General features: G+C 39.3%; 1 protein-coding gene across 3 annotated transcripts in view; it reads left to right on the top strand.

The window, feature by feature from the left end:
• Mapk10 (mitogen-activated protein kinase 10) overlaps window positions 1-24,295 on the top strand; it is a 294,249-nt gene that overhangs the window by 128,008 nt on the left and 141,946 nt on the right. For 2 of the 3 annotated variants that reach the window (XM_028867293.2, XM_028867295.2), the window contains exon 3: window positions 16,795-16,866. In XM_028867293.2, the coding sequence (XP_028723126.1) occupies window positions 16,801-16,866 (66 nt within the window). In that variant the 5' untranslated portion in view covers window positions 16,795-16,800. Of the gene's footprint in view, window positions 1-16,794; window positions 16,894-24,295 lie in introns of those variants that run through there. The other variant, XM_028867294.1, reaches the window with a different exon arrangement.

The raw sequence follows: 24,295 nt of genomic DNA, 5'->3' as shown, positions 1-24,295 counted from the left end.
CTAGCAGAGCACATTGTAAAAGTTGGATTTTACAGAGGATCCAGGTTTAGTTCTTAGCACCCACACAGGGTGGTTCACAACCACCTGTATCTTTTCTGGCTTCTGCAGGCACCCACCTAGTTATGGTACATGTAAAGTCATGCAGGCACCTACACACATATGGTACATGTAACATCATGCATGCATGTCTACCCACATGCAGGCACATACATACACATAAAAATAAAATAATCTTTACAAAATCAAGTTTGTTTTTAAACTGAGGCATTAAAACATAAAATTTATACTTCTTTGCTGAGTTCTATGTGACACTTTGATACATGTATACATTATGTAATGTTTGAATGAGGTTAAATGTATCCATTTCCTCAAAAACTCATCATTTCTTTGTGGCAGAAACATCAGAGTGCTTCCCCCAGCTCCTTTGTGTACACAGTACACCATTATCTTCAGGCTCCCTCAGTGTGATAGCATGCTGAAACTTACTTTGGGCCTATTTAAAATTTTCTATTTCCAAAGATGAGGCTGTCTGACCTTATTTCCTAAATTTGGGATTGAGCATAAGAAATGAAGGATAGTTTCTGTTGCTATAAGTCATCCTTTTGTGTAGAAGGCCATGCTTGGGGCAATCTTTCTGGCTGTATCTTTCAATCCTCAGATTTTAACTCACCTGGAGTAAAGACATGTCACATTACTAATTTTCTGTGTTTATTATTAACAAAGCAATCTGCAGTTGTCATATTATGGATACAGTTCAAACCATGAATTCATTCTGATTTTTACTTTTGTTTACATAGAGAATGTATATAGAGAGCTGGTTAGGCAGGGAGTAAATGAACTCCCCTTTGGGGCCAGTCTTCACAGCTTACAACTTAACCATGACCACACTGTGTAATCAGTTTTTTGAAAGGTCAAATGTGAAACTCTGTATGCCGGTCCCCAGGAGTCCTCACAGGAGCATTCTTTTCAGTTATGTAAGAAGCTGGCGTGGCAGTGGGAGGTGGTCGGTCAGTGGCTCATTTCTGCTGAAAATTGCCTGTTGGGATGGAGCATTGACTGCATCACACACAACTGCCTTCCTAAGGTGTCTGTACCCAACACAATAACATTTAAACAGGCATGGGGATTCTCCACTTCACTTTGTTCAAATAAAAAAAGTTCCTGCAATACATCTTTGTGGTGATGCTTAATGGCACTGGCCATCTGCAGCCTCACAGGAGGCAGAGAGAAGAAAGAGCTCCAGCCCTTCACTCCAGTCAGACTCTGGATCTTGCTTCACACCCATTTGTTGTTGTTGTTTTTTTTTTCCCCCCACAAAGATAGATTTTTTTTCATTTTGTTTATTTTTCTGGTCTTCAAAGGCTACAGAAACAAGCTGGCCTTCATTATGAAGTCACATGCATGAGACAAAATCACAGAGTTTCTTTGGCCAAGGCTGACTTTTGGTGTGTTGCTAGTTCATCTTCACAATGATTTAAATATTGTGGTTCAACTATTAAACCTAAATGTTGTTTTTTCTCTCTCTATGAACAGTCTTTGATGGTCAATGCATTCTTTCTCCTTGAAGTGACACATTAAAAATATAGAAATAAACTTTAAATAGAATAAAAATATCAAAAAATTGGGCAGAAATAATGAGATAAGCAGGAAGAGATGAATTTTAAAGCATCGTTGTGTACTGTCTACAAATACAGCAGTCCCAAGATGGCCCAGTAGGTAAGAGCACTTGCTTTGCCAACCGGAAGACCTGGACACCGGGACCTAGAACCCCTGTAACCCTGGCACTGTGGGGAGCAGAGGCAGGAGGACCGCTGTGACTTATAGACTGCTAACCCCTCTCCATGTTCAGTGAGAGAGCCTGTCTCCAGGGAATGAGTGAGAGTGATAGAATGAAGGTAGGACAGGAAGCACAGAGTTCTCCTCTGGCCTCTTCATATGAGCATGTGTGGTATCACCTGCACACATACATGTACATACATCACACACACACACACACAAACACACACACACAATTTTGTACTTTTAAATTTTTCAAATTGCTTTTTGGTGCGTGCGTGCGTGCGTGCGTGCGTGTGTGTGTGTGTATGTGTGTGTGTGTGTGTGTGTTGTGCATACTTGTATATATGCGTGTTCAAAAAAACGTGGGTTCAAGGGTGAATGCACAAGGAGACTGTAGGCTGATATTATGAGTCTTTCTTAATTATTCTTTATCTTATTCACCGAGGCAAAGTCTCTCCTATGAAACCAGCGCTTGCTGGTACAGCTAGTCTAGGTAGCAAGCTTGCTCTGGGATTCCATTTTTGTTCCTGAGCACTTGGTGTGGCCACCACACCCACCTGTGATTTACATGGTGCTGGGGCTCTTCACTCAACCATCTCTCCAGCTTCCAATCCTGCATTTTTAACTTGAAACACACATGTAATGTAAATGTATGTAGTCCCTGCTAAACACTAGCAGGTTAATTATTAGTAACTCTACTCAAAGGGGAAGAAAACAGTCTTCAGTTTCCAAGCATTCAATAAACTCGCTAGTACTGGAGAATCCTTGCCCATCACACCATTGCTCTTTGTCTCCTACTGTTCCTAACACAACAACACAAAGATTTGGTGCTGCTTTGAAGAGAAGGACTGGATTCCTGGTCCTTACATTATTTGAAAATTGCATTACTCCTATAATGGTCTTATATTTTCAACATTGCTAATTATTCAATTCACTAAATGCACATGGACTTTAGCATGTTACAATCTTTTGAAATATATGGCAGATGAAACATTTGCCATAAGTAACCCTTATAGGCAATGGCCAAACACATACCAGCCTTTTAATACCTTATTTGATCTTATTAGTTGGTCTGACATTTCAGCTAATCATGAAATGTCACTAATGAAAGCAAACCAAATTGAGATTATATAGCATGGCGTTTTATTTTGTTCTGGGCCACATTAAAATGTCATTTATTTGTTTACAAAGTTTTAATACTAGCAATTTTTTAGTTGGCATTCACATGAGGCATATTTTAGAAGGTTTTTTTTTTTTTTTTGAGCTGAGGCTCGAACCCAGGGCCTTGCGCTTGCTAGGCAAGCACTCTACCACTGAGCTAAATCCCCAACCTGAAGGTTTTTTTTTTTTAATGTATCTCAGCACACCATAGCTTAGGTGTTCATGAGTAAAATTTCTAAGCATGAGTGTTGTAAAAGTATATATGGTTTTATGTGGTAAGATAATGTAATATATTGTAATTTATATGCCCATAATTGGAAAGGAAAGAATTGGTTAATTTATTACTCAAAGTGCCTACAAAGATTTGTGGATGACATCGAACAAATCATTGTTCCCATGTCTTTAGCTAGTCTGCAATGTCTAGTGTTGTAGATGTAATGGTCTTCTTAAATAAGAAACACAGAACCAAATGCAGAGTTAAATGCTCAAGAGGTCAGAGCAGTAGCTAAGACTAAAATCCTTTCTTACCCCTCGCTGCCGCTGCCATCTGTCCCCTGAGAAAGAGACTTACTTCCTGTGTATCTGTCTTTTTATTGACTTTCTGTTCTGCCTTCTCATTGGTTGTAAACCCAACCACATGACCTCCTCGTCACTGCCTGTCTATACAGACCTCCAGGTCTTCTATGGTTGGTATTGAGATTAAAGGCATGTGTCTCCATGCTGGTGGTGTCCTTGAACACACAGAGATCTGCCTGTCATGGATCAGGATTAAGGGCGTGACTTCTGCTATGGCTTGCTATTAGCTCTGACCCCCAGGTAACTTTATTTATTAACATACAAATAAAATCACATTTCAGCACAAATAAAATATCACCATATAGTATACTTTGGTTTGTGCTAGCAGGTAATTAAAACCAGTTCCTTATAAGAATGTAGATAGTCTATCTCAAGGTTGTAAAATACTCAATTTTCTAAAAAAAAAAAAAAAAAAAAAAACAAAAAACTACAGTCCATTATTAACTCATATTCTCATTAAATAAATGACCTTTTAATGGTTACAGGCTACTTAATTTACTTAAAATTTTTAATTTCTTTGAAATGATAATAGTGACTATTTACATATTCTCTAAAATATCAATCTTTATTATAAAATATACTCTTAAATATAGTTATTATAGAAAAGGCAAAAGCAGGTTAGCACATGTGCTTATGAAGTTTAGAAGTCTGAAGAGGAGAGTGAAGAGGACAGAGAACTGTGTGGCTTAGGAGGGGAGGTGGCTTTAGGGAGCTGGGGCTTCGAGCAGAGATAATCCTGCAAGAAGAGCTGTCTGGAGCTTCTTCACTTTCCAGCCTCCTTCCCACTTATCACTGGCACAGAGTTTAGAGTTAATTATTTTTACAAACCATTTCCCTTCTGACCTCCTCACTCCAATTCAGTTGCTAAGTGACTGGAAGATAAAGTGACCTCTGAATACATTCTTCTCATTATAGTGTTAGATTTTCCACATCATTTAAGGGATGGATTTGTTCATGTAAGTTCATCACCTCTGTAGGATGCAAGTTGACATTTCACCTAATTAATAGTCTCTCTTGCCCTAGTTATTCTGAGGATGCATAATTAAGGCAATAATATGCTTGTTCAGTGGAATTAAGATTTAATTTTGCCTTCTAATTTCAATGCCTAAAGTTTTATTTCTTTTTCTTGCTTAAAGCTTATTATTATTCTATTCTGTGTTACAATTAATATTTTTAAAAAATCCATTCTTGGGCAAGTAAGAGATAATTTAGTAGAAAATTTAAACTTTTTTTTTTTTTTTTGGTTTTTTGAGACAGGGTTTCTCTGTGTAGCTTTGCGCCTTTCCTGGAGTTCACTTGGTAGCCCAGGCTGGCCTCGAACTCACAGAGATCCGCCTGGCTCTGCCTCCCGAGTGCTGGGATTAAAGGTGTGCGCCACCAACGCCCGGCCGAAAATTTAAACTTTTAAAACTTTAAAATAAACCTTTATGCACACAATATGTTAATTTAATGAGAATTTCTTATAGGCATTAATTTTGGCTTTTAAACTTTGAGTTATTTATTTTTACCCAGGAGTCCCCACTACAGTGGCTAACACAGAATGGATGCTGATAAATATTTATATGATGTATATTCTTCACTGATTCAGTGTGGTGAAATTAGGGTGGCTTTTTAAAACATGAAGTGAATGCTATGAGTGATTGTATATAATAAATAATTTGAATAAAAATAAAAAATGGTCTTGCGGTCATCAACGCTTTGCTGTTTTTAGTCTTTGCGGCTGACAGTGAGAGTACTTCCATTTTTTATGATGTAATGTGCTAATTACTTAACCATGAGGCTCTACCTCTAAAGTAGACGTGTAGCTCACTGGGAACAGACTGTGTTTCAGCATTTACAAATGGAACCTTTTAGAGGGGAATCAGTAGAGAAAAAAAAAAAACATTTCATCTCTGGTAACTCTTCAGAGAAAAAGACCATATATGGCTCACATACATGCATAGTGCAAACCTAGAAAAGAGCATGGGTGTGTAACAATGCGATATGCTGAAGATGTCTTCTTTAGGCATAGTGATAACTGTGGAGCGAGTATATATACTTTATTTTAGTCTTGAGAAACTGAGTTGGATGTTGATAGATATAGTGGGGCGCCAGATATTAGAGAAATTATTTTGGCCACTCTACGTAGTTAAAAGGATATTTATTTAATGGCGTAACTCACAAATTAAGTAATAGGTAGGTTGCAGGGTCTGGGGGAAGGTGTATCGCAGTCCGGAGGTGTTCTCCAGAGCTCTGCACAGTCTGCCTTCACCGTTCAGTGTCCCGGCACAGAGAGAGCACACAGAGAGAGCGCTGGCCCATCCAGCTCTTGGGTCTCCAGGCGCCTCCCCTGGCCCCGCTTCATAGGCGTGACAGTTGCAAGAGTCTCAATGGGGGTTGGAACTTCCAGATCCAAGCTTGAATGGCTACCCACTACAGATAGGTGTGCTGGTTATATTTTCCAACTTGACACAAACCAGAGTCATCTGAGAGGAGGAAACTTCAGTTGTGAACTTGTCTGCATCAGATTGTCCTGTGGAAGTGTCTGTGGGGGCATTTTCTTGATTAAAATGATGGATGTGGAAGGGCCCAGCTCATTGTGGACATGTGGGTATAAGAACTCAGGCTGAGCAAGCCACAAGGAGCAAGCCAGTGAGCAGCACCCCTCCATGGCTTCTGCTTCATATACTGCCTCCATGTTCCCATTTGAGTTTCTGCCTTGACTTGCTTCAATGACGGACTGTAATTTAGACGTGTAAGCCAAATAAACTCTTTCCTTCCCCAGTGATTTTGGTCAGTGTTTTACCACAACAATGAAGGGCAAGCTAGGACAGTGAGCACAATGACAGATACATTAAGAAATGAGGAAAAAGGTACAGTTTGACTCCTTCATTAGGGTCATTGGTATCTGTGACAGTAAGAAGGTTGAACTGGTAGTGTCTGTTGAACCAATCCAACAGATATTTTGTTAGCTTTACAAATCGTATGAGAAATGACAATATATTGGAGTTAGCATCTTACACACTTCTCACACTGAGAGTTATTAGAAATAACTGATTTGTTTTGAGAAATTTACATAATCACGCCACTAGTTGAAGTGGCTCATGTTTGTCAACTCTGTTATGCTGAGTTAGTGGGGAGACATTTGCTGAGAGTGGATATCTCTATTTCAAAGTAAGATGTATTTTAATATGATTTTTCTTCATTTACAAATCATAATTATTTACATTTATGGGGTACAGCTTGATGTTTTCCTTTTATTGTTTTAAGACAGTGCCTCACTTGTAGTCTTCTTTAGTGGCTTTGAACTCACAGCCCTTTTGTGTGGTATTTCAGATATCCATCACCGTGTCTGCCTCATGGTGGGCTGTTTTGATATATATTCACCATGCAGAATGGATTACTAAAGCTAAGCAACACATAAATGACCTAATTTACATATAATTTTTGATGCTGAAATAGTTGAAATTTACTCATTATTTTGTAAAAAAGTAGTAATTTTTATTGCTGCCTATACTCAGCTGGGCATGTATCCTCAAGAGCTAAGAAGGATTACTGGATGACATAGTACTCTTGATTTTTGTAGAATCTACAAATCATTTACCAAAAACACTCAGTGGAGAAAAGACTGCATTTTCAACACATGGTGCTGGGACAACCAGATATCTATGTGATATGAATGAAACAAGTACTTATCTCTCATGTTACATAAAAATCAACTCCAAATGGACCAAGAACCTCAGTATAAGATTGAAAACCCTTAAATTGCTTGAGGAAGCATTAGGGAGTACCTTTTAAGACATTGACATAGATAAAGGCGTCTGCTCAGGAAATAATGCCAACAGTTGACAGACAGGACCACTCTTACTTTTAAAATAGAAGTCATCAAGAGATCTGAGGGTAAAGTCTTGTTAGGGTTTGAAATTGCATTTTTCTGATAAACAGAGTTGAAGAGGACTTTCTAGTGTATGTGTTGACATTTATAACACTTTTTTTTTTAAAAAAAATAGTTATTCATGGCATTTGCTCATATGTAAGTTTTTTTTTCTTTTGAGTCAGTGGTTCTCAACCTTCTTAATGCTGCGACCCTTAATGACAGCTCCTCATGTTGTGGTGATCCTCAATCATAAAATTATTTTTGTTGCTACTTCATAACTGTAATTTCACCACTGTTACAAATTGTCATGTAGATATCCATGTTTTCTGATGGTCTTAGGTGATTCATTTGAGAGTTGCAACCCACAGGATGAGGACTACTGTAGTTGTCCAGATTCCAAGTGCATATTAGATGGTCATCTCTCATAATCTGTGTAGTTTGGTGGACATTTTCCTTGATTCTGTAGGTTGTCTCTTCTTTGTTGCTTATCTTCCCTGTGTAGAAGCTTTGAAGTTTCATGTCATCCCATCGGTTTATTTTACCTTTTGTTTACTCTTCTCTTATGCTCACACCTCCTCCAAATTTATTGAGTCTACTTTTGTATGACTACATGGTATTGGGCAGGGGTCCAAATGAATTCTTTTGTGTGTGACTATTCAGTTTCTCCAACATCACTTATTGATGAGATTGTTTAATATGAAATCCTGGTACCTTTGTTAAAATCAATCAACTGAGAGAGAAATACCAAGTTACTTATAAAGGAAAATCTATTGAATAGCGGGAGACTTCTCATCAGAAATCCTAAAGGCTAAGAGAACTTCCAATTATGTATTTTATGTTCAGAAAGAAACTGTCAATCAAGATTCCTTTATCCCCAGAAAAGCTGTCCTTTGGAATCTGAGGGGAGATGGAGGCTTCCCAAGACAGCCACAAAGAGAAGTAGTGTATGAGCACTAGAATAGCAAAGCAGAAGCTATTTAAGGATCCCCAGACACAGAAGAAGGGAAATGTACATAATCATGAGAATTTGGAAGATAATGAACCTCATTAGAAAGAAAGAAATATGTCAGAATGTTATCAAATAACAATCCAGTAAAACAGCAATCTTAAAAATGAAGGAGAGAAAAAGAAAAGGACACAGAGTTTTCAAAACAAAAGAACACCAACAAGAGCCCATCAAAATACCAGGAACTGTTACATGCTTTTGATACTCTAAAGGTAAATGGCATTAAATTTCCAACTAAAAGACAAGGATGGGCTGATTTATTTGAAACAAACAACAGCAACAAGTGGTTCAGCTGTTTCCTGTGTGTATGAAACTCACGTCACTGAGGAAGGCATACATGGGTCAGGAATAAAACTGAAATGACACTCTAAGCCAATAAAATGTGAATGTGGGCGAGAGTAGCCATATTCATATCTGACAGAGCACATTTCAACCGAGGTTAGAAGGGATAATGTTGCTGTACGTTAGGAGAAGAAATAATACATCAAGAAGTTATAATGACAAAAGTATAAATGTACCACACCTTTGATGCATCCAGATCTCAAACATTAATGGGCATATGGGGACAGATAAGTTCAAAAATAACAGTAGTGGGTATGGTGGTTTCAGTAAGAATGACTCCCATAGGCCCATATATTTGAATGCTTAGTCATCAGGGAGTGACACTATTTCAAAGGATTAGAAGGATTAGGTGGTGTGGCTTTGTTGGAGGAACTGTGTCCCTGGGGGTGGGCTGTGAGATTTTCAAAGCTCACACCAGGCCCAGTGCTTTTCTCTCCTGCTACTGATGGGGACACAGCTCTCAGCTACTGCCCCAGCACCTGCCTGCATGGTGCCACGCTCCCTGCCGTAATAATGGGCTAAGCCTCGGGAGCTATAAGCAAGCCCCCTATTAAATGCTTCCTCTAATAATAGTTTCCTTGTCTCTTCACAGCAATAGAAAAGTGACTAAGACTGGGTAATTACTGAATTCTGTTCTTTATCCAATGATTACTAGGAATTTTACTTTTAATGAGTTAATATATTGTGCTGTTTTCTAGAAGCTTTCAATTTACAGTGTTCTTACATATTGGAGAAACTGGTTTTTTTTTTTTAAACATATAATTTTCTTCTTTTACCTACATGTTCATAAGAGGGATTGGACTATAATTTTCTCATTTTGTACTGGTTTGTGCAAAAAGTCATCTCAAAAAGTCAAGAGGAAAATTTCTTACCTTTTTTTGTACTTTTATAAGAAGTTTATATAAAAAGAAAGGGTTGCTCTGAGCTCTACATTATTAAATATTTTATGCTTGATTTGTCTTTACTGGCAGTGGGGTGGGACAGTATCTTACCATGAAGACAAAATTTTAATTTCTGTCTGTAGTACAATAATTCTCTTAATATCTGCTTTCTATTTTAAAGCAGTTCTGCCAGATGTATGTAGTTTCCTGGTCATGTTCCCTTTAATGGCTTGTGTTATCATTAATACTGCTTTTTTCTTATGTGCTATTTTGTCAATAATAATAATAATGTAGGACACAAACTCTGATTAAATTGTGTTTGCTGTATATGTTCCACATCTCAAAAACGCCTTTCATTTTTGTTACAATTTAGTTGTGACAGCCCATAACTTATTTTTCTTTTGTTCTATTTAATGTGGTCATGTCTGGCTTTTATATTTTATTTATTTCACCTTGGTTTTACTGCCATAGTTTGTGTTAATTTCTTATTGATTATACCCTGGTAGTTCTGATCTTTCAGAGCGGTATCAGCAACAGAGAACAGGGTCTACAAGGGCTGTGTTTCAGGCCAGCTCATCACCTATACAACACTTGACCTTTCCCAGTGTGCATCCTAAGCCACCCTAATGGTTTCTGCTTATGGAAAGACGAACTGGGAAGCGAATTCAGTGCGATTTCTTTGGTAGAGCTGAAGAAAGAGAGCAAGGGTCAGTCAGAGGTGCCCAGAGGTTCTTGAACACGCTGTGTTTATAGACTGAGAAGTCCTCTTCTCTGGGTCCTGCTGTTCTACAGACTCCACACCTTCCTTTCATATTTGTATGCTGCTCATACTTACATCTACTCTACTGTTGGGCTACTGGGGATAATTTGTGATATTAAGTTCATAATTTTGTGTCAGTCTCTTTCTTAGGTTATAACCCCATGGCTAAATAATTTTCTTCCAAGTGATTGCAAATCATACTATAGTTAAAATTTAAAATTCAGATTCTCTTTCTCTCTCTCTCTCACACACACACACACACACACACACACACGCACACACACACATGTAATTTCAGATTCTATTCATCAAAATTAGAGTTGACTATCATCTTGCTACATGGACACTATTTTAAGAAATGCTGTGGAAGATACAAAACTTTGAAAGATGTTAGTTACTAGAAAGTATTTTCTGTACTCACATACTTAGAGTTATGGCTTTATTCAGTTATTCTTCATATTGAGGTGAACGGTATACTTTTTGAATGTTTTAAGTGAGGAATTGGAAAGCTTTTTCCCATGAAGTGTGGGTCACCTTCTTCCCCAGGAACTGTCTGTCTGTGGGGGCGGGGGGAGCTGAAGTAAGGAACGGGGTTGGATGGCTGTGGATACCATGGAGATAGCCCTCTGGGAAGGAGGTGACTTCAGTGAGACAACTAACTCAACTTTATTCCAGAACACCTGGGGACAAACCCTAATTTGCATATAGTGTTATGTTCCTATCCTAAAGCTGGATTAGTGGCAGCATGGCCCTTCGAAAACAGCTAGAGCATGCTACTTAATTGCCATGTGGTCCACAGGGGAAGAACATTTGCAGGGAATTATGTCAAGGGTCATCATTGAGGTAAGTCAGGCACCCGAGCCTAGAGACATCCTCCAAATAAGGACAGATAGAGAGCAGGAAGCTTCGCTGGGGAGGGAGTCCTTCATGTTGCCCAGCTCAGAGAAAGTTGCTAGGCCATAATAGACTGCAATCTCTGACCAGCAGGGCCTCCCAACAATGAAGGCGGGATAGTAAATATCTTAGGCTTTGCTTGTATGTGATTTTTGTTGTAATTACTCAACTTTGTCATTTAGTGTGGGAACATCCACAGACACTACGAAGACTAAAGAACAGCTTCATTCCAACAGAGTTGTATTTCCAGATACAGGTGGTAAACTGAACTTGGCTGATAGACCCCATTTTGTTGATCGCTGTTCACAATAATAGTTTATTTATACAAGGAGTTAAAAAATACCTCATATTAAGCATACACATACTTCTTCACAGAAAATTCAACTTAATTTCATTTTCTGTATCTTCCAGAATGATAATTAGTTGTTTTAAAGTATGCTTACTTTCCATCTAGTCTTTTGCATATTAGTGGTTTCATTGTTTTTTTTAACCCACAGGTATCCTATATACTTATAACCTACATGTATTTGTATAACAAACCTAATATGTAATGAATTTACTTATAGATAAGAAGCTTGCTATATATAAGTTCAACAGAACTGCTGGAATTTGAACATTTTTTTTGGAGCCAATAGTCTGTCTTATATCCCTGTACAAATCATGAACTTGGAACTGCCAGAACACTGAGGATTTCTTTTCTTTTTCTTTACCTTTTTTTTTTTTTCTGCATTTATGAAGTTTTTAAGCCTCCATGGTTTGGATGCGATAACATCCACAAAGAAGAATTTCAATGGAGACTTAAGCTATGAAAGCATAAAGTGCTATTATTTATGGCCAGTGCTGTACACCAGTTCCACCTGACAGAGTCATAAGCATCTCATTCTTATAGTTTGGCCAATAATGATCATTTCTGTTGCATAATGGTGCCAAAGCTCTCTGTCCTAGTGTCAAGAAATATGATTTCCAAACAAGGTTTTTTTTTTTTTTGTAGCCCACTGATATTATCACACTAAATGTTCTTCTCCTGCAATAATCAGGCCCTTCAGTGACTTATTCAGCCTTGGTGTGACACTTGGAGTCATTGCAATACAACAGTGAAGGTCAGCAAGCTTGCTTTCCATGCAGAACACTCAGTCATTAAACATTTAAACACGTTGGTTGTCTCCTTCAGGTGGCCTTCTGAAGGTCATTCTCCACATGCCCTCTCAGGCAGCACAGGACCAACCTGTCCTGCTGGAGATCATTTCTGAAGCCATCCCCATGAGAACCCTTCAGATCGCTCTAAACTCCTTTTCCAGACCATTACCACAAACTTGACTGAACATCTACAGCCCTCCATTTGAAGAGACAATGGAAACACTTAGATTTGTGCCAGAGAAGGAAAGAGGTTTTTTTTTTTTTGTCAGTTTTTCATTTGGATCCCCTTTTATTCAATAAGCATGTACTTAACATCAGACAAAGACAAAGAACAGTGTTAGAGCCTGGGGTTGTGATAAGTATAATTAGCCATAATCTGCTTGAAGCAAACATATGAACAGTATTGACAGTATTACATAAACTCGTGTCCGAGAAGTGGCAGGGCGCCATGCAACACATCTACGCTTGGGCTGGTCCAGTCTCTCTCAGCAGTTATTGACTCTGCTGTACAGTTGGGGAGGGCTGGCCACAACCTTGCATGTTTTCACTTTTCCAGTCTCTAACCTTTGTTTACCTTCAGTCCCACAAGACCCCCTATGCCCATGGAGGAAATGTCTCAATTTGGAGGAAACCCATACAACTGGAGAGCCTCCCGGCAAGGAAGAACAAGGCAGGAGCCACAGAAGGGCAAGGGAAAGTGAAAACCGCCTTCCTTCTCTATATAAGCAAAGTCCAATCCACAAGACACCAGGCCTGATACGTTAATGCACTGATCTGTAGGCTATGTGGTCACACACAGAAAGTAGCCTGATGTTTAGCAATAAGCATTTGGGAAATGAACCAGTCATAGCTGCATAAAATAGCAATGTTTAAGAAAGAACTTTATTTTGGGTCCATACATATAAAGCACAAAATATTTCTGAGAGGAGGTACAGAGCAAAAAAATAAGTCCATAACTACATTATGGTTATAGGTAAAAATCCCTCCAAGTTGTTGAACTCTGCAGTTTCTACATTTCCTAAATGAAATGTTTTAGTCAGTGTTTGAAGAGATTTGGGAGTGCTGACGAATGGTCACTTTAAATGTCCATTTCACAGTCACACTGAATTCTACTAAACAACAGAACTTCTTCATTTTTTTGCTGGTGGGTGTACTTTTCAAGTTTTAGTTTTTGTTACTTACTTTACTGATGCAGAGATATTGGAGTGAGTCCTTGTGTGTGTGTGTGTGTGTGTGTGTGTGTGTAACCTGAGGAAAAAACACAATAGTTTCTCAAGAATGGGTGTACATAGAGATTTGTTGTATTGTACATTGTGCACAACTTTAGGAAGTAATTGTATTTCTCCTGAATTCATTTCTGACTGCATAACTATCCAAGCGCATGAAAACTGGCTTTTGCTCAGCTCTCCCTGTGGATACTGGAGAATCTCTTCTCAGCTTCAGGTCATTTGATCAGTATCAGATACAACTTCATGGTGGTTTTATATTATACATAATGTATTTATGGGCATTTTTTCTATGAAAAAATTTGTTTATTTTTAATTTGTTTAGTCCATTTTTTCCTGCTGGATTCTCTGAGTTTGGCTTGATTATTTTTTTAAAGTTCTATATAAATTCTAACTAAACTTTCCATTGGCTGTGTGTTTTAAATACCTTTCCAGATTTGTGGTCTACTTTTAAAAAAACTCACTAGATCTTTTCATAAATAAACTTACTAAATTTAATAACTATTTAGTAATAATTTCCTTTATACTTTAGTGTATCTGCATAGTATTTATATGTCTCTGACATTCAATTGTATTTTCTTCTGGAATATTTGCAACTTGTAATATTTAAAATTTGAGCCTTTCTGAGGTTTTTAACCTTATCTGGATTTTTTCTTCTATATAACATGAGTTATATACAAATATATATAGAAGTTCCTAAGACTTCTAAAGAATCTGAGGTATAACCCACATGCAAGCTTCTAAGCTGGCTTTCCATCATTTCATGGATAATGGCAGATGACACAAGGTTCTCTGATCCAATACAGGCCTTTGCTACTTACAGCAGGACCGTCAGCCAGAAGCTAGAACAGCTTCTTGGCCTCAGTTCACAGAGTGGTGCAAGGCAGGTTGGAGAATTATCACACACACTTCAGGCTGCATATTGCAGAGGAACATTAATCTTAGGAGCCTCAAGTCCTTTATAACAGATAAGAATCATGTCTAACTCATATCCAAGGCTTTCTCTAGTTTTTATTATACTATAGAATGATTGGATCTCCTCTTTGGTCTAAGAGGGAGGTGCTGTATGTATCTTCCAAGCATGTCTGCTGTATAACCTTCCTTGAGATTGGAACAAAAGCAGCCAGGGATTCTGTTTGCAAAACACACACAAATGCAAGAGTCCCATACAGAACTGTCTTCTAATAGGGGTTCACTTTCTTCCCACATGAATGACCGGTTGTCACATTCATGACTCAACACAGTTTCTCATTTCCCCAGATATCTAAAATGTAGACCTTAATGTAATCTGGTTTCCATGCATGGATCTATTTCTTTCTATGCTCCTTATTCTGTTAATTGATACCCAACTTTTATAATGATCTTATACTTTCATATCTACTAGAATATTTCTCTCTCCCACATCCAAACAAACACCCAGACTTTTCTCTATTCATGGATGGTCTACTTTTTTTTTTAAATTCTTTTACTCTTCCTTATTTGAAAGATAAGATGTATATCAAAGTCCAATACTAAACATGATTCTATCAACTCTGACCTCACTCTGGTTTATTCTGCTTCCTCATGAAGTTGGTTTAAAATTTCCTCTTGTAAGGCTTTTTCAGTTTTCTTCAATGTCACTTCCCACCCAGGTGGACAGATGTGTGTTCACTGTACTCTGAGTATTCTCTTTAAAACCTGAAAATCTGGTTACCAGGAATGGCAGGTAGTGAGGGCCAAGCAGCATCTCTGGCTCCTGGGTGTCTCTGTGTGGCCCCTCTACACTGTTCTCTGCTTCTCAGAACCTTTCTTTTTCCTTTGAAAAGCTTAGCTATGCATCTTAAAGTCTTTTACGTCTCTCACCTAAGATGTTTTTGTTAGGAGTTTTGATTTCAGAGTGGTTTTTAGGATACCTAATCAATCATATGCCAGAAACAGAAGTCTTACATCCGTGCTTAGTTTTAAATCCTTTGATCTCACAGAATGTTACCTTGCATGCGATGATGTTCAAAAACATGTTTAATTAAATGGGTGAAGCTGCAGGGTTCTTCTGATGCTGTATCATTACCAAGGATTCAGGCCTTCATTTGGCATTGCCTTAACATTTTCCTCCTCTTGCAACCTTGCAGAGTTGTTAAATATTTCAAATCCACAGAAAATAGTGTAATTAAATCTTTTTAATTTCCACTGAGATCAAACAGATATTAATAGAGTGCCCACTTTTCTTTGTTCTATAGTTATATGTACTTAAAATAATGAGTGCTATTATTTTTGTGTATCTTAAATCTTTAATAAGGGAACTTCAAACTTGCTTCCCCCCAAAGCACGTTGGAAGATTTTATCTGTATTTATACATTAAATTAGAATGTAATGATTCTACATCTTTTATAGTTATATTACATATTTTAGTTTGCTTCCTAGTATTCCGTCAGGTTCCCATCCCTGAGATTACATACCCACAAATAACAGTTCAAAGGAGATGTGTATTTTGGCTCACTATTTGAGAGGTGTTAGTCCAGGAGGAAGAACATCAGGGCAGGGAGCATGTGGTGGACAGGGAGGCAGGGAAAGTGAGTGAGTGAAGGACAGGGAACAAGACAGAGCCTGGAGAAGCACACCCCACTGACGTCTGTCTTCTTGCTAGTCCCACCACCTTGAGTTTCCACATCCTCAGCAGACCACTCAGCTGTGGTTCCACCAGAGGACTCACTAATTTATTAGGTTTGTACCATCATGGTCCAGGTGCCTGAGCACTGCTGTAGTAGAGATCAAGTCTCCAGCATAGGAGTCTATGGTGAGCATGCCATTCTGAACCATAACAAACGTCGAATTCTACAATAAACTTCCACACACATCCTCTTGAGCATACGTTTGATATTTTTTCAATTAGATGCCCAGCACTGAAAGTGTTACATAAATTTTGTATTTAGCCTTATTAGGAATATTCGATTATTATATCTAATATATATAATCATGATGACACTGATCATCATAGAACATAAAATATTTTACCATTTTGCCTTGTGTAATATTTATAATTTGTGAAAGGTACTCAGTATAGATATGGGTGAGACCTGTGGTGCATATGTGCTATTTATGATCTCTTGTCTATAACTCAGATGACTATAAAATCTATACTATTAAATAACTAGGAGTTAGTGGCTTGGAAACTTATCACCCAATTTTGTCTCCTGTAGGTATTTATGAGCCTCCATTTCTTGTACTACTGCAGTGAACCAACCTTGGATGTGAAAATCGCCTTTTGCCAGGTGTGTGTTCCTCACAGGTAAAACAAGGTACAGTACACCCCGTGTGTTTCACTTCTGCTATTCCGTTTTCGTGTGTACCACACCAGGCTGTTCTTTATGTAACACTACAAGTGCTTGGAAAGCACAGTGAATACTTAGATCCCCCACCCCCTTTTCTAGTTTACTTAGGTAAGCTTAGAAATGAAGAAACTCTCTGAACGGGTTTATCGCTAGTCAATCTGTAAAGTGATTTCCAGTCAGATTTCAGCTTCATTTAAATTTTTCAGTATTTCTGTCCAAATCCTTGGACTGTGGCATTGATAGTCAAAGCACCAGGAACAAGCCTTGCTCTTCATTTTCCGGAGGGCTGCGGAGTCCCCAATGCAGCATCTCTTATGACTACCTGTTGACACCCACAAGTGACATGCAGTTTGTTTTTACAGTAGTTAGAAAACAAAACAGCGCAACAACAACAGCTGTGTCGTCAGTGACCCATAAAGGAGGGACACAAAGGTAGCCACATGGTTGGTGTTTGTGAAAAGCCATAAATCTGAGCCCTTGTATTCATACAAACACTGTCACTAAGAAAACAGCATTTAGCCAGGCAGTGTGGTGCATGTCTTTAATCCCAGCACCTGGGAGGCAGAGGCAGGTGGATCTCTGTGAGTTCGAGGCCAACCTGGTCTACAGAGTGAGATCCAGGACAGGCACCAAAGCTACACAGAGAAACACTGTCTCGAAAAACCAACCGACCAACCAACCAACCAACCAACCAAACAAACAAACAAACAAACATGAAATAGTACTTAGGGCCCCTGTACACACTGGTGGTGTGCATAGAACTGTCCTAGCCTAAAGCAGCCGTCTGGGTTTCGTTGTCATCCTCCCCTTTACTCTTGAGGATTGCTTGAGGTCTGGAGGGGAAATGTACGCTACCCATATTCCCAGGCAAAGCAGAAGCTTTGTGTCTCTGTGTGCTGCTTGCCGCTTCTCACTGAGCTGGGCTGTGAACGGGGTGGCATGCACCCACTGAAAGCAGGTTTAAGAGGGGACTCTGCCTCCTCTATTAGTTTATACAGTTCTCTTCACTGCAAAGGGAACAATGTTTTGGTTTCACTTAGTTTCAATGGCACTCACTCTCTCTGAACGTGAGTAGGATTCCTTGGGCAAAGTAAAGTTTTGACCCGTGTTCTAAGATATTCTGTTTGGCCTCACCTTGTTTATGTCCAACTGTCATGGGGCTTGAGGCTCAAGCCTGTAGATGGGATCTCATCTCTAGCAAGAGCTCTGGATGCATAGAGCGTAGCTGGAAATGCCGAGGTACCGTTTAGTAGTCGCTTGCTTGCCAGCGTGACTGAGTTTCTCAGCATTTCTGTGCATCAGTTTGACGATTTGTAAAAGGGGGAAATAAATAACATCCACTTCTGGGAGTTGTTATAGGAATTCAGTGAACTTGTCCTTGCAAAGTGTTGAAAACACTGCTGGAACGTCCCCGAGTTTCTGCTCTCTCCAGGTGCTCACATCCTCCTTGAGTTCTCAATGTGAGGGTGACCTTGCAAACTTACACAGTTGTGTTTCTAAGCCAGACCTCCCCTTACAACCAGACTCCTGCACACAACTGCTCGGTTCTGCATCGCCAATCAGATGTCCAGAAAGCATGCCAAACTATAGCGATTTAAATCCAACCCTAGTTACTGTGGTGGTGCATGGTGCACACCTGTAACCTCCAGCACTGGGGAGGCTGAGGCAGGGGGATCATGAATTCAAGGTCAGCCTGAGCTACATAAGGAACTTTCCTCAGAGACAACAAGACACCCAGTCTTTCTTACATTATTTCTGTTCCCATTGTCTTTGTAACAATTCAGGAAGTTCTGACTCTGTCGATCCAGTTAGAACAGAACTATGGAGTCATTATGAGCCAACCCCCACATCCAACCTGTCGGCACACTCTGCTGGATTGAACTCCACATGTCCCTGAACTGTCACTCGCTCTTACCATCTCTCTGCTACCACTTTGACCCAAAGCCACCCTCTCTCCTGTCTCAATTACTATAAGAGCATCTGCCTTTGGCAGGTCCTAAATGGTTTATCCTCAAAACACTTGGGAGAGGGGCCTTTGAGTTATATTACCAGAAACAAAACAAAGCATGCCACAAATCTTTCAATGTCTTTGAATCTCATGGGATAGAGCCCTAAACACTCATTCTAAAGCCTTTATTATCTGGCACCCTAAAACTGTTCCCTTGAGATTCTCCACTGCCCATCCAGTTTCTCTGCCCTTCTTCCCCCTCCCTCACACTTACCTTATTTGACTCACTAAGTGTGTGGTTGGTGTGGTAGGGTGCTTCTCTCTTCTCATCAGGACAGGCTTTTTGCACTTGGCCAGAAACAGTTTCAGAGTCTTGCTGGAACCAGTCCACACAGGTTCACTGAGATAACTGTGCACGTCCCTTCTAATTCTGTACTCAGTGATGTCAGTTTGGTAGCCCAAGACGTCTTGATGGGAGTTTTACATAAGAGTGAGCCAATACAAGGAACTCTCCTTCCTTCTTCTACCCACTGGTGCCATCGATTTTGAGTACACCTTGGATTTTTGGCTCTTGTTCACTGGTAGGTTGCAGCACTCACATGGACTCCCCCAAATACGTGCTCTGTGGAAAAACAAATCATCAATGTTGTGACTGTCTATTCTCTTGCAGCCATGATCTTCCTTGGGTGGAAAAACAAGCAAGCTTGAGTCTCTGTGGCCCACAGGAGACCAGTGCTCATTGTCCACAACCCTGTCAGAGAATTAGACACCAGCAGGAGACTGCCCGTGTACACAAAGCATTTTATTGACTCCTAGTGTAGAAATGTGCTTTGATAATATTATGTATCTCTCTTTTATTCCTATAGCTCTGCCTCTCCTCTACTTCTCTAGTAAAACGAAGAACACGGTGTCTTTATTTTTAGAGGCAGAGTTATCAGGAGGGTTTACCTTCATACTTTCTCTGGGAACTTCTTTCCCATGGCGTCTCACAGGCCTCTTCTGTTCCTGCCACCAGCTGACTACGGTTGCATCTTAATTTCTGCTCCTATATAAACTCAAAGATCTTAGATAACTTTAATTAGTAATCAAATGTGCCTACCATCTACGCCTCTTGACCTCAGCCTGTAGGTTATCATCACTCCATATTTTCAGTCTTTGAAATGTCTATAAGAAATCATAGAAAACAAGAATTTATAGATGCTAAATATCAACAAAAATATGTACATATTTATCATTGTTTTAACTAAAAATTTTATGGAATCATTTGAATAACATGAGATTTACTGACTTTCTAATAATACCTTTTATTAACAAATACATTATTTATTATAAATAATAGATTAATATTGGTTATTATGTTACTTGTTGTTTAAGGCATTGCTACCAGGAGAGCTGTTACTATATTTGGTAGAAATTTTTCTATGTGATGGAAGACATGAAACAAATAACTCCTACTTTCACAATAAAAATGATAAGATATACCTGGGGAGTATGAAGGGCCCAGTGTCTTAACCCCTCCTGAAAGGCAGGATGGCTGCCTTGGCGCCGGTCTCAGCTGGGCAGACACACAGAGCGTTGCGTTTCTCTTGTGAATAAAAGAAATCCACATAAGTGCTGCTTTTGTAGCTTGTTTCTAGAGCTCTCATTCTAGAGACATAAAGGAGAGGCAGAGCTATAGGGATGACAAAAAAGTACATTTCTACACTAGGAGTCCATAAAACGCTTTGTGTACACGGGTGGTCCCCTGCTGGTGTCTAATTCTCAGACAGGGCTGTGGACAATGAGCACTGGTCTCCTGTGGGCCACCGTCTAAGCAAGGCAACCTTGGGTCCACAAGGAAATTTGAGCCTCACACACTGTTCCTTTGCACTAAGATGAGAGTTACTAGAAACCAAATTAACACAAAATTTAAAAAATAATTATTGATTGCCATGAGGAGAAGAAACAGCCTTTTCATAAATATTTAAAATGTGCATGCTGCATGCAGCAGAACTAGAGATGTGGGTCGCACAGGGCAGTGGCATCATGATTCACACAACGGATGAGTCAGGACTCGAACCACCAATTTACCCACAGTGATGAGGAGAAGCTGGAACCTCCCCTCCCACCTGCTGGCATCTGCAGTGCTTGTCACCTCAGGGCGGCGCTAGCCTCAGGTGTACAGGGCTAGCCTTGTCCCACAGGGGTCCTGCAGGAAGAAAAAGGCCAGCACATCTCAACCTTGATTCTAAAGCTCAATTTATTTTAATCCAGCAAATGTTCAATACATAGTTTTGAGCTCTTGAAAGTAGAAAGAAAGACAGCAGAGAAACGCTGTCTCCAGAGTAGAATGCTTGTCTGTGAAACCTAATTCCTCAGCATCCTCGTCTCTTGGAGGAGTGTGCGTCTAGCCTTGATCATGCTCTGGCTGCTTTACTAATCACAATGATTCTTAATCTAACATCTAATAGTTGTTAACTCTCTGAAGGTATACTGATACTGAAAAATTTTAAAGGATTTCCTGATTTGAAGAGAGCCCTGAGTTTCAAGAATTAAAATTAGTTAACTGGGCCTGCAGGGATAGCTTAGGGCGTAAATCAGTCAGTCACAAGTGTGGGGACCCACGCTCAATCCTCAGAACCCACATAAGCCAGGCACAGTGGCCTGTGCTTAGAGTCTGGTCTGTGGCCATGTGAGAGGAGGAGAGAGTGGATCCTGAAAACCTCTAATCACTAGCCTAGCCTGACTCAGGGAGGTCCCAGGCCAGCGAGTGACTTAGTCAATAGACCTCCACATGTGTACACATACCCACGCACAGTGCACGCCATATACAAACCCACCCTTTGTACAAGTTAATCAACAAGTCACAAGTTTAAGTGGACTTAGAAATTAAGGAACAGGTTTAAGAAATTAAGGGACCTGAGTTTGTCTTTCTTTTGGCTGTACCACAGAAACGCTTATGCTTTATGTCAAAGGGATATTGATGAATTTGCTGGTTGGTGTTCATTTCATCCTTTATTCAACACACCTTATAGATATTTTAATTAGCTTGGTTTACTCATTCTGCCTTATAGGTATACAACGTCATTTTATAGTCCATAAATATAAACAATTGTAATCTTTGAATGTCCAATATAAAAAAATGACTACAATTTTTTTCTTCATTTTGTCTGTATAACCCCAGTTATTTTCAGAAGTTGGGGCCAATTTATGTTTAATTTGGAGTTTGAGGGCTTAACAATTATACAAACCCTAATATACACATTTTTATTATCTATTTTGAAGGCTGATTTTTATTTGAGAGAGCTAGAGAGACAGAGACAGAATATGAATGAGGGAATTATCACACACATCACTCAGAGCATCCATTCATTCTCTCCGAAGCAGCCATTATGACTGTTTAATAATTTCATTTGGCATGCAGTATTTTGATTGGGAACCAAATTAAGACAAAATTTAGATAACAATTATTGATTGGCATGAGAAGAAGAAAAGGTTTTTACATAAATGTTTAAAATATGTGTGTTACATGCACCAGAACTAGAGACATGAGGGTCACAAAAGGCAGTGTCAAATCATACCACTAAGAACACCAGATGCCAGACATGTAGCTGTAAGATCTCATAGGTTTGGACAATTTTTTGTTGGGCTGGCTCTTTTCATACCTACAATTCTCCTTGGTAACTTTCCAATGGTGTCTAGTATCTCCAATATCTTAGAGTCTCTTTGCAGCTTAATCTTAACTTTCACAGCTTAATAAAATGGCACCTTAAAGTTTTGTTTCAGGGACTATGCCCCTGCCTCACATTGTCTGGCCTCAGTGGCTTTCTGGAACATGTACTCAAGCCTCCCGGATTCTGTTACTGTTGCACCTTTGCATGCCTGCAAAACCATCACTGTGCGGATCATCCTGCCAAGTTCTGCTGCCAGCTTGAGATGTAGTGGGCCCTCTTTTTACCGTGACATTTGCATACTCTGGTACCTGGATTTGGGAAAGTGCTCCCCTAGGAAGTTATTTCCGAACAGGAAATCTTCAGCCACATTCTCAGTTCAGACTCTCTTGTCTCAAATAGTTTTGCATTTTTGTATGTTGGAGCCTTGGACAGGTGGAATCATTCCTCTGAGACATCTTTCCTAGTTTCCACGGATGAGCACATGCTTTCTCTGTAATAATTACAGCTGCTCTCTTCACATCGGCTTTGTCTGTGCTTTGCTCATCAAACTGTACAATTTCCATATCTTTCGGTCATCCACCATAGACCCAGCAGAGAGAAATAAGCAGTCACCACGCTGCAGCCAGGGTTATGCTCTCCTGGAATTTTCTCCATTAATTTATTTTGATTCGAGTTTTGCTTAGATTTGCAGAGCATGGTCAGAACACAGGACAAGCAGCCTTTAGCTAGTTCTGAATAGCATCCTTATTTCCTGTTGAGGCCTCATGAAACACTCTCCCTGCCCACATTTCTCCCAGCATTCCGGCCTCCCACCCAAACAATCCACTAAGCTCACAGCTTAGGGAGATGTGGTTCATCATGGCATGGCAAGCTCAGCCTATAGCTCAGCAGGTGGCCATGTCACAATGTGTCCAGAGTCAACAAGAAGTTCCTTCTCATCTAGCTTTCCTTCTTCTTTCTCATTTGTTCAGAACCCCAGTCCATGCGATGGTTCCCCTCATATTCAGGGTGGGCCTTCCTTCTTCTGCTAAACTTGTGGAAATATCCTTAAAGACATGTCCAGAGATGTGGTTCTTAAGTGTCAGGTCTAGTAAAGTTGACAATGAAGAGATGAAATGCTGCAAAACATTACTTCCTTTGCTATTTTATTTTTCATATTTTTATAAACTTCATAAAAAGTTTCAGATGACTTTTTACCATTTAGGAAGAGAAATTTTTTACTTAAGCTTCTCATTTTATTGGGTTCCTACTGCCATCTATGTAATGGAATATGGCTCTGACTTTCTTTATATATAATTCAATCATTTTTAATTTTGTATTAATAACCTAAAAAACACAGCATTCATGCTTTTGTTTGCCTGGCTGTAGGGGATAAGATATTAAACAAAGGCCAGGTGGACAGTATAACAACATGACACATATTGTCTGATGAAATAACTCATTGCTGTGTATGCTGTCATGGCAACTGTCTTCCTGCATTTATGAATGAGGCTTGTATCGCTTTATGATATTTTTTCTTGTGTCTACATGAAAAGATAGCTGTAGCAAATTTAGTGCTCCACTTCTGTTCTATACCCTGAAATATTTCTTCTAAAACAAAACAAAAACCTATAAAACAGTTATAATAGACTCTGCTGTGCTGCCCAAGATTAACTGACAAGTTAAAAGATTCAGTTTCGGAACTGTGAGGGCTTTTGTATTGGTTCATTTTGAAAATGTGCTTGGTTTACTTAAACACAAAAAGGTCAGATTTTAGCGTCATTTGGAA

Source organism: Peromyscus leucopus, chromosome 10 (assembly GCF_004664715.2).
Source record: "Peromyscus leucopus breed LL Stock chromosome 10, UCI_PerLeu_2.1, whole genome shotgun sequence".
Taxonomy (NCBI): Eukaryota; Metazoa; Chordata; class Mammalia; order Rodentia; family Cricetidae; genus Peromyscus; species Peromyscus leucopus.
Note: the sequence above shows the minus strand (reverse complement) of the source record. Positions and strands in the feature narration are given on the sequence as shown.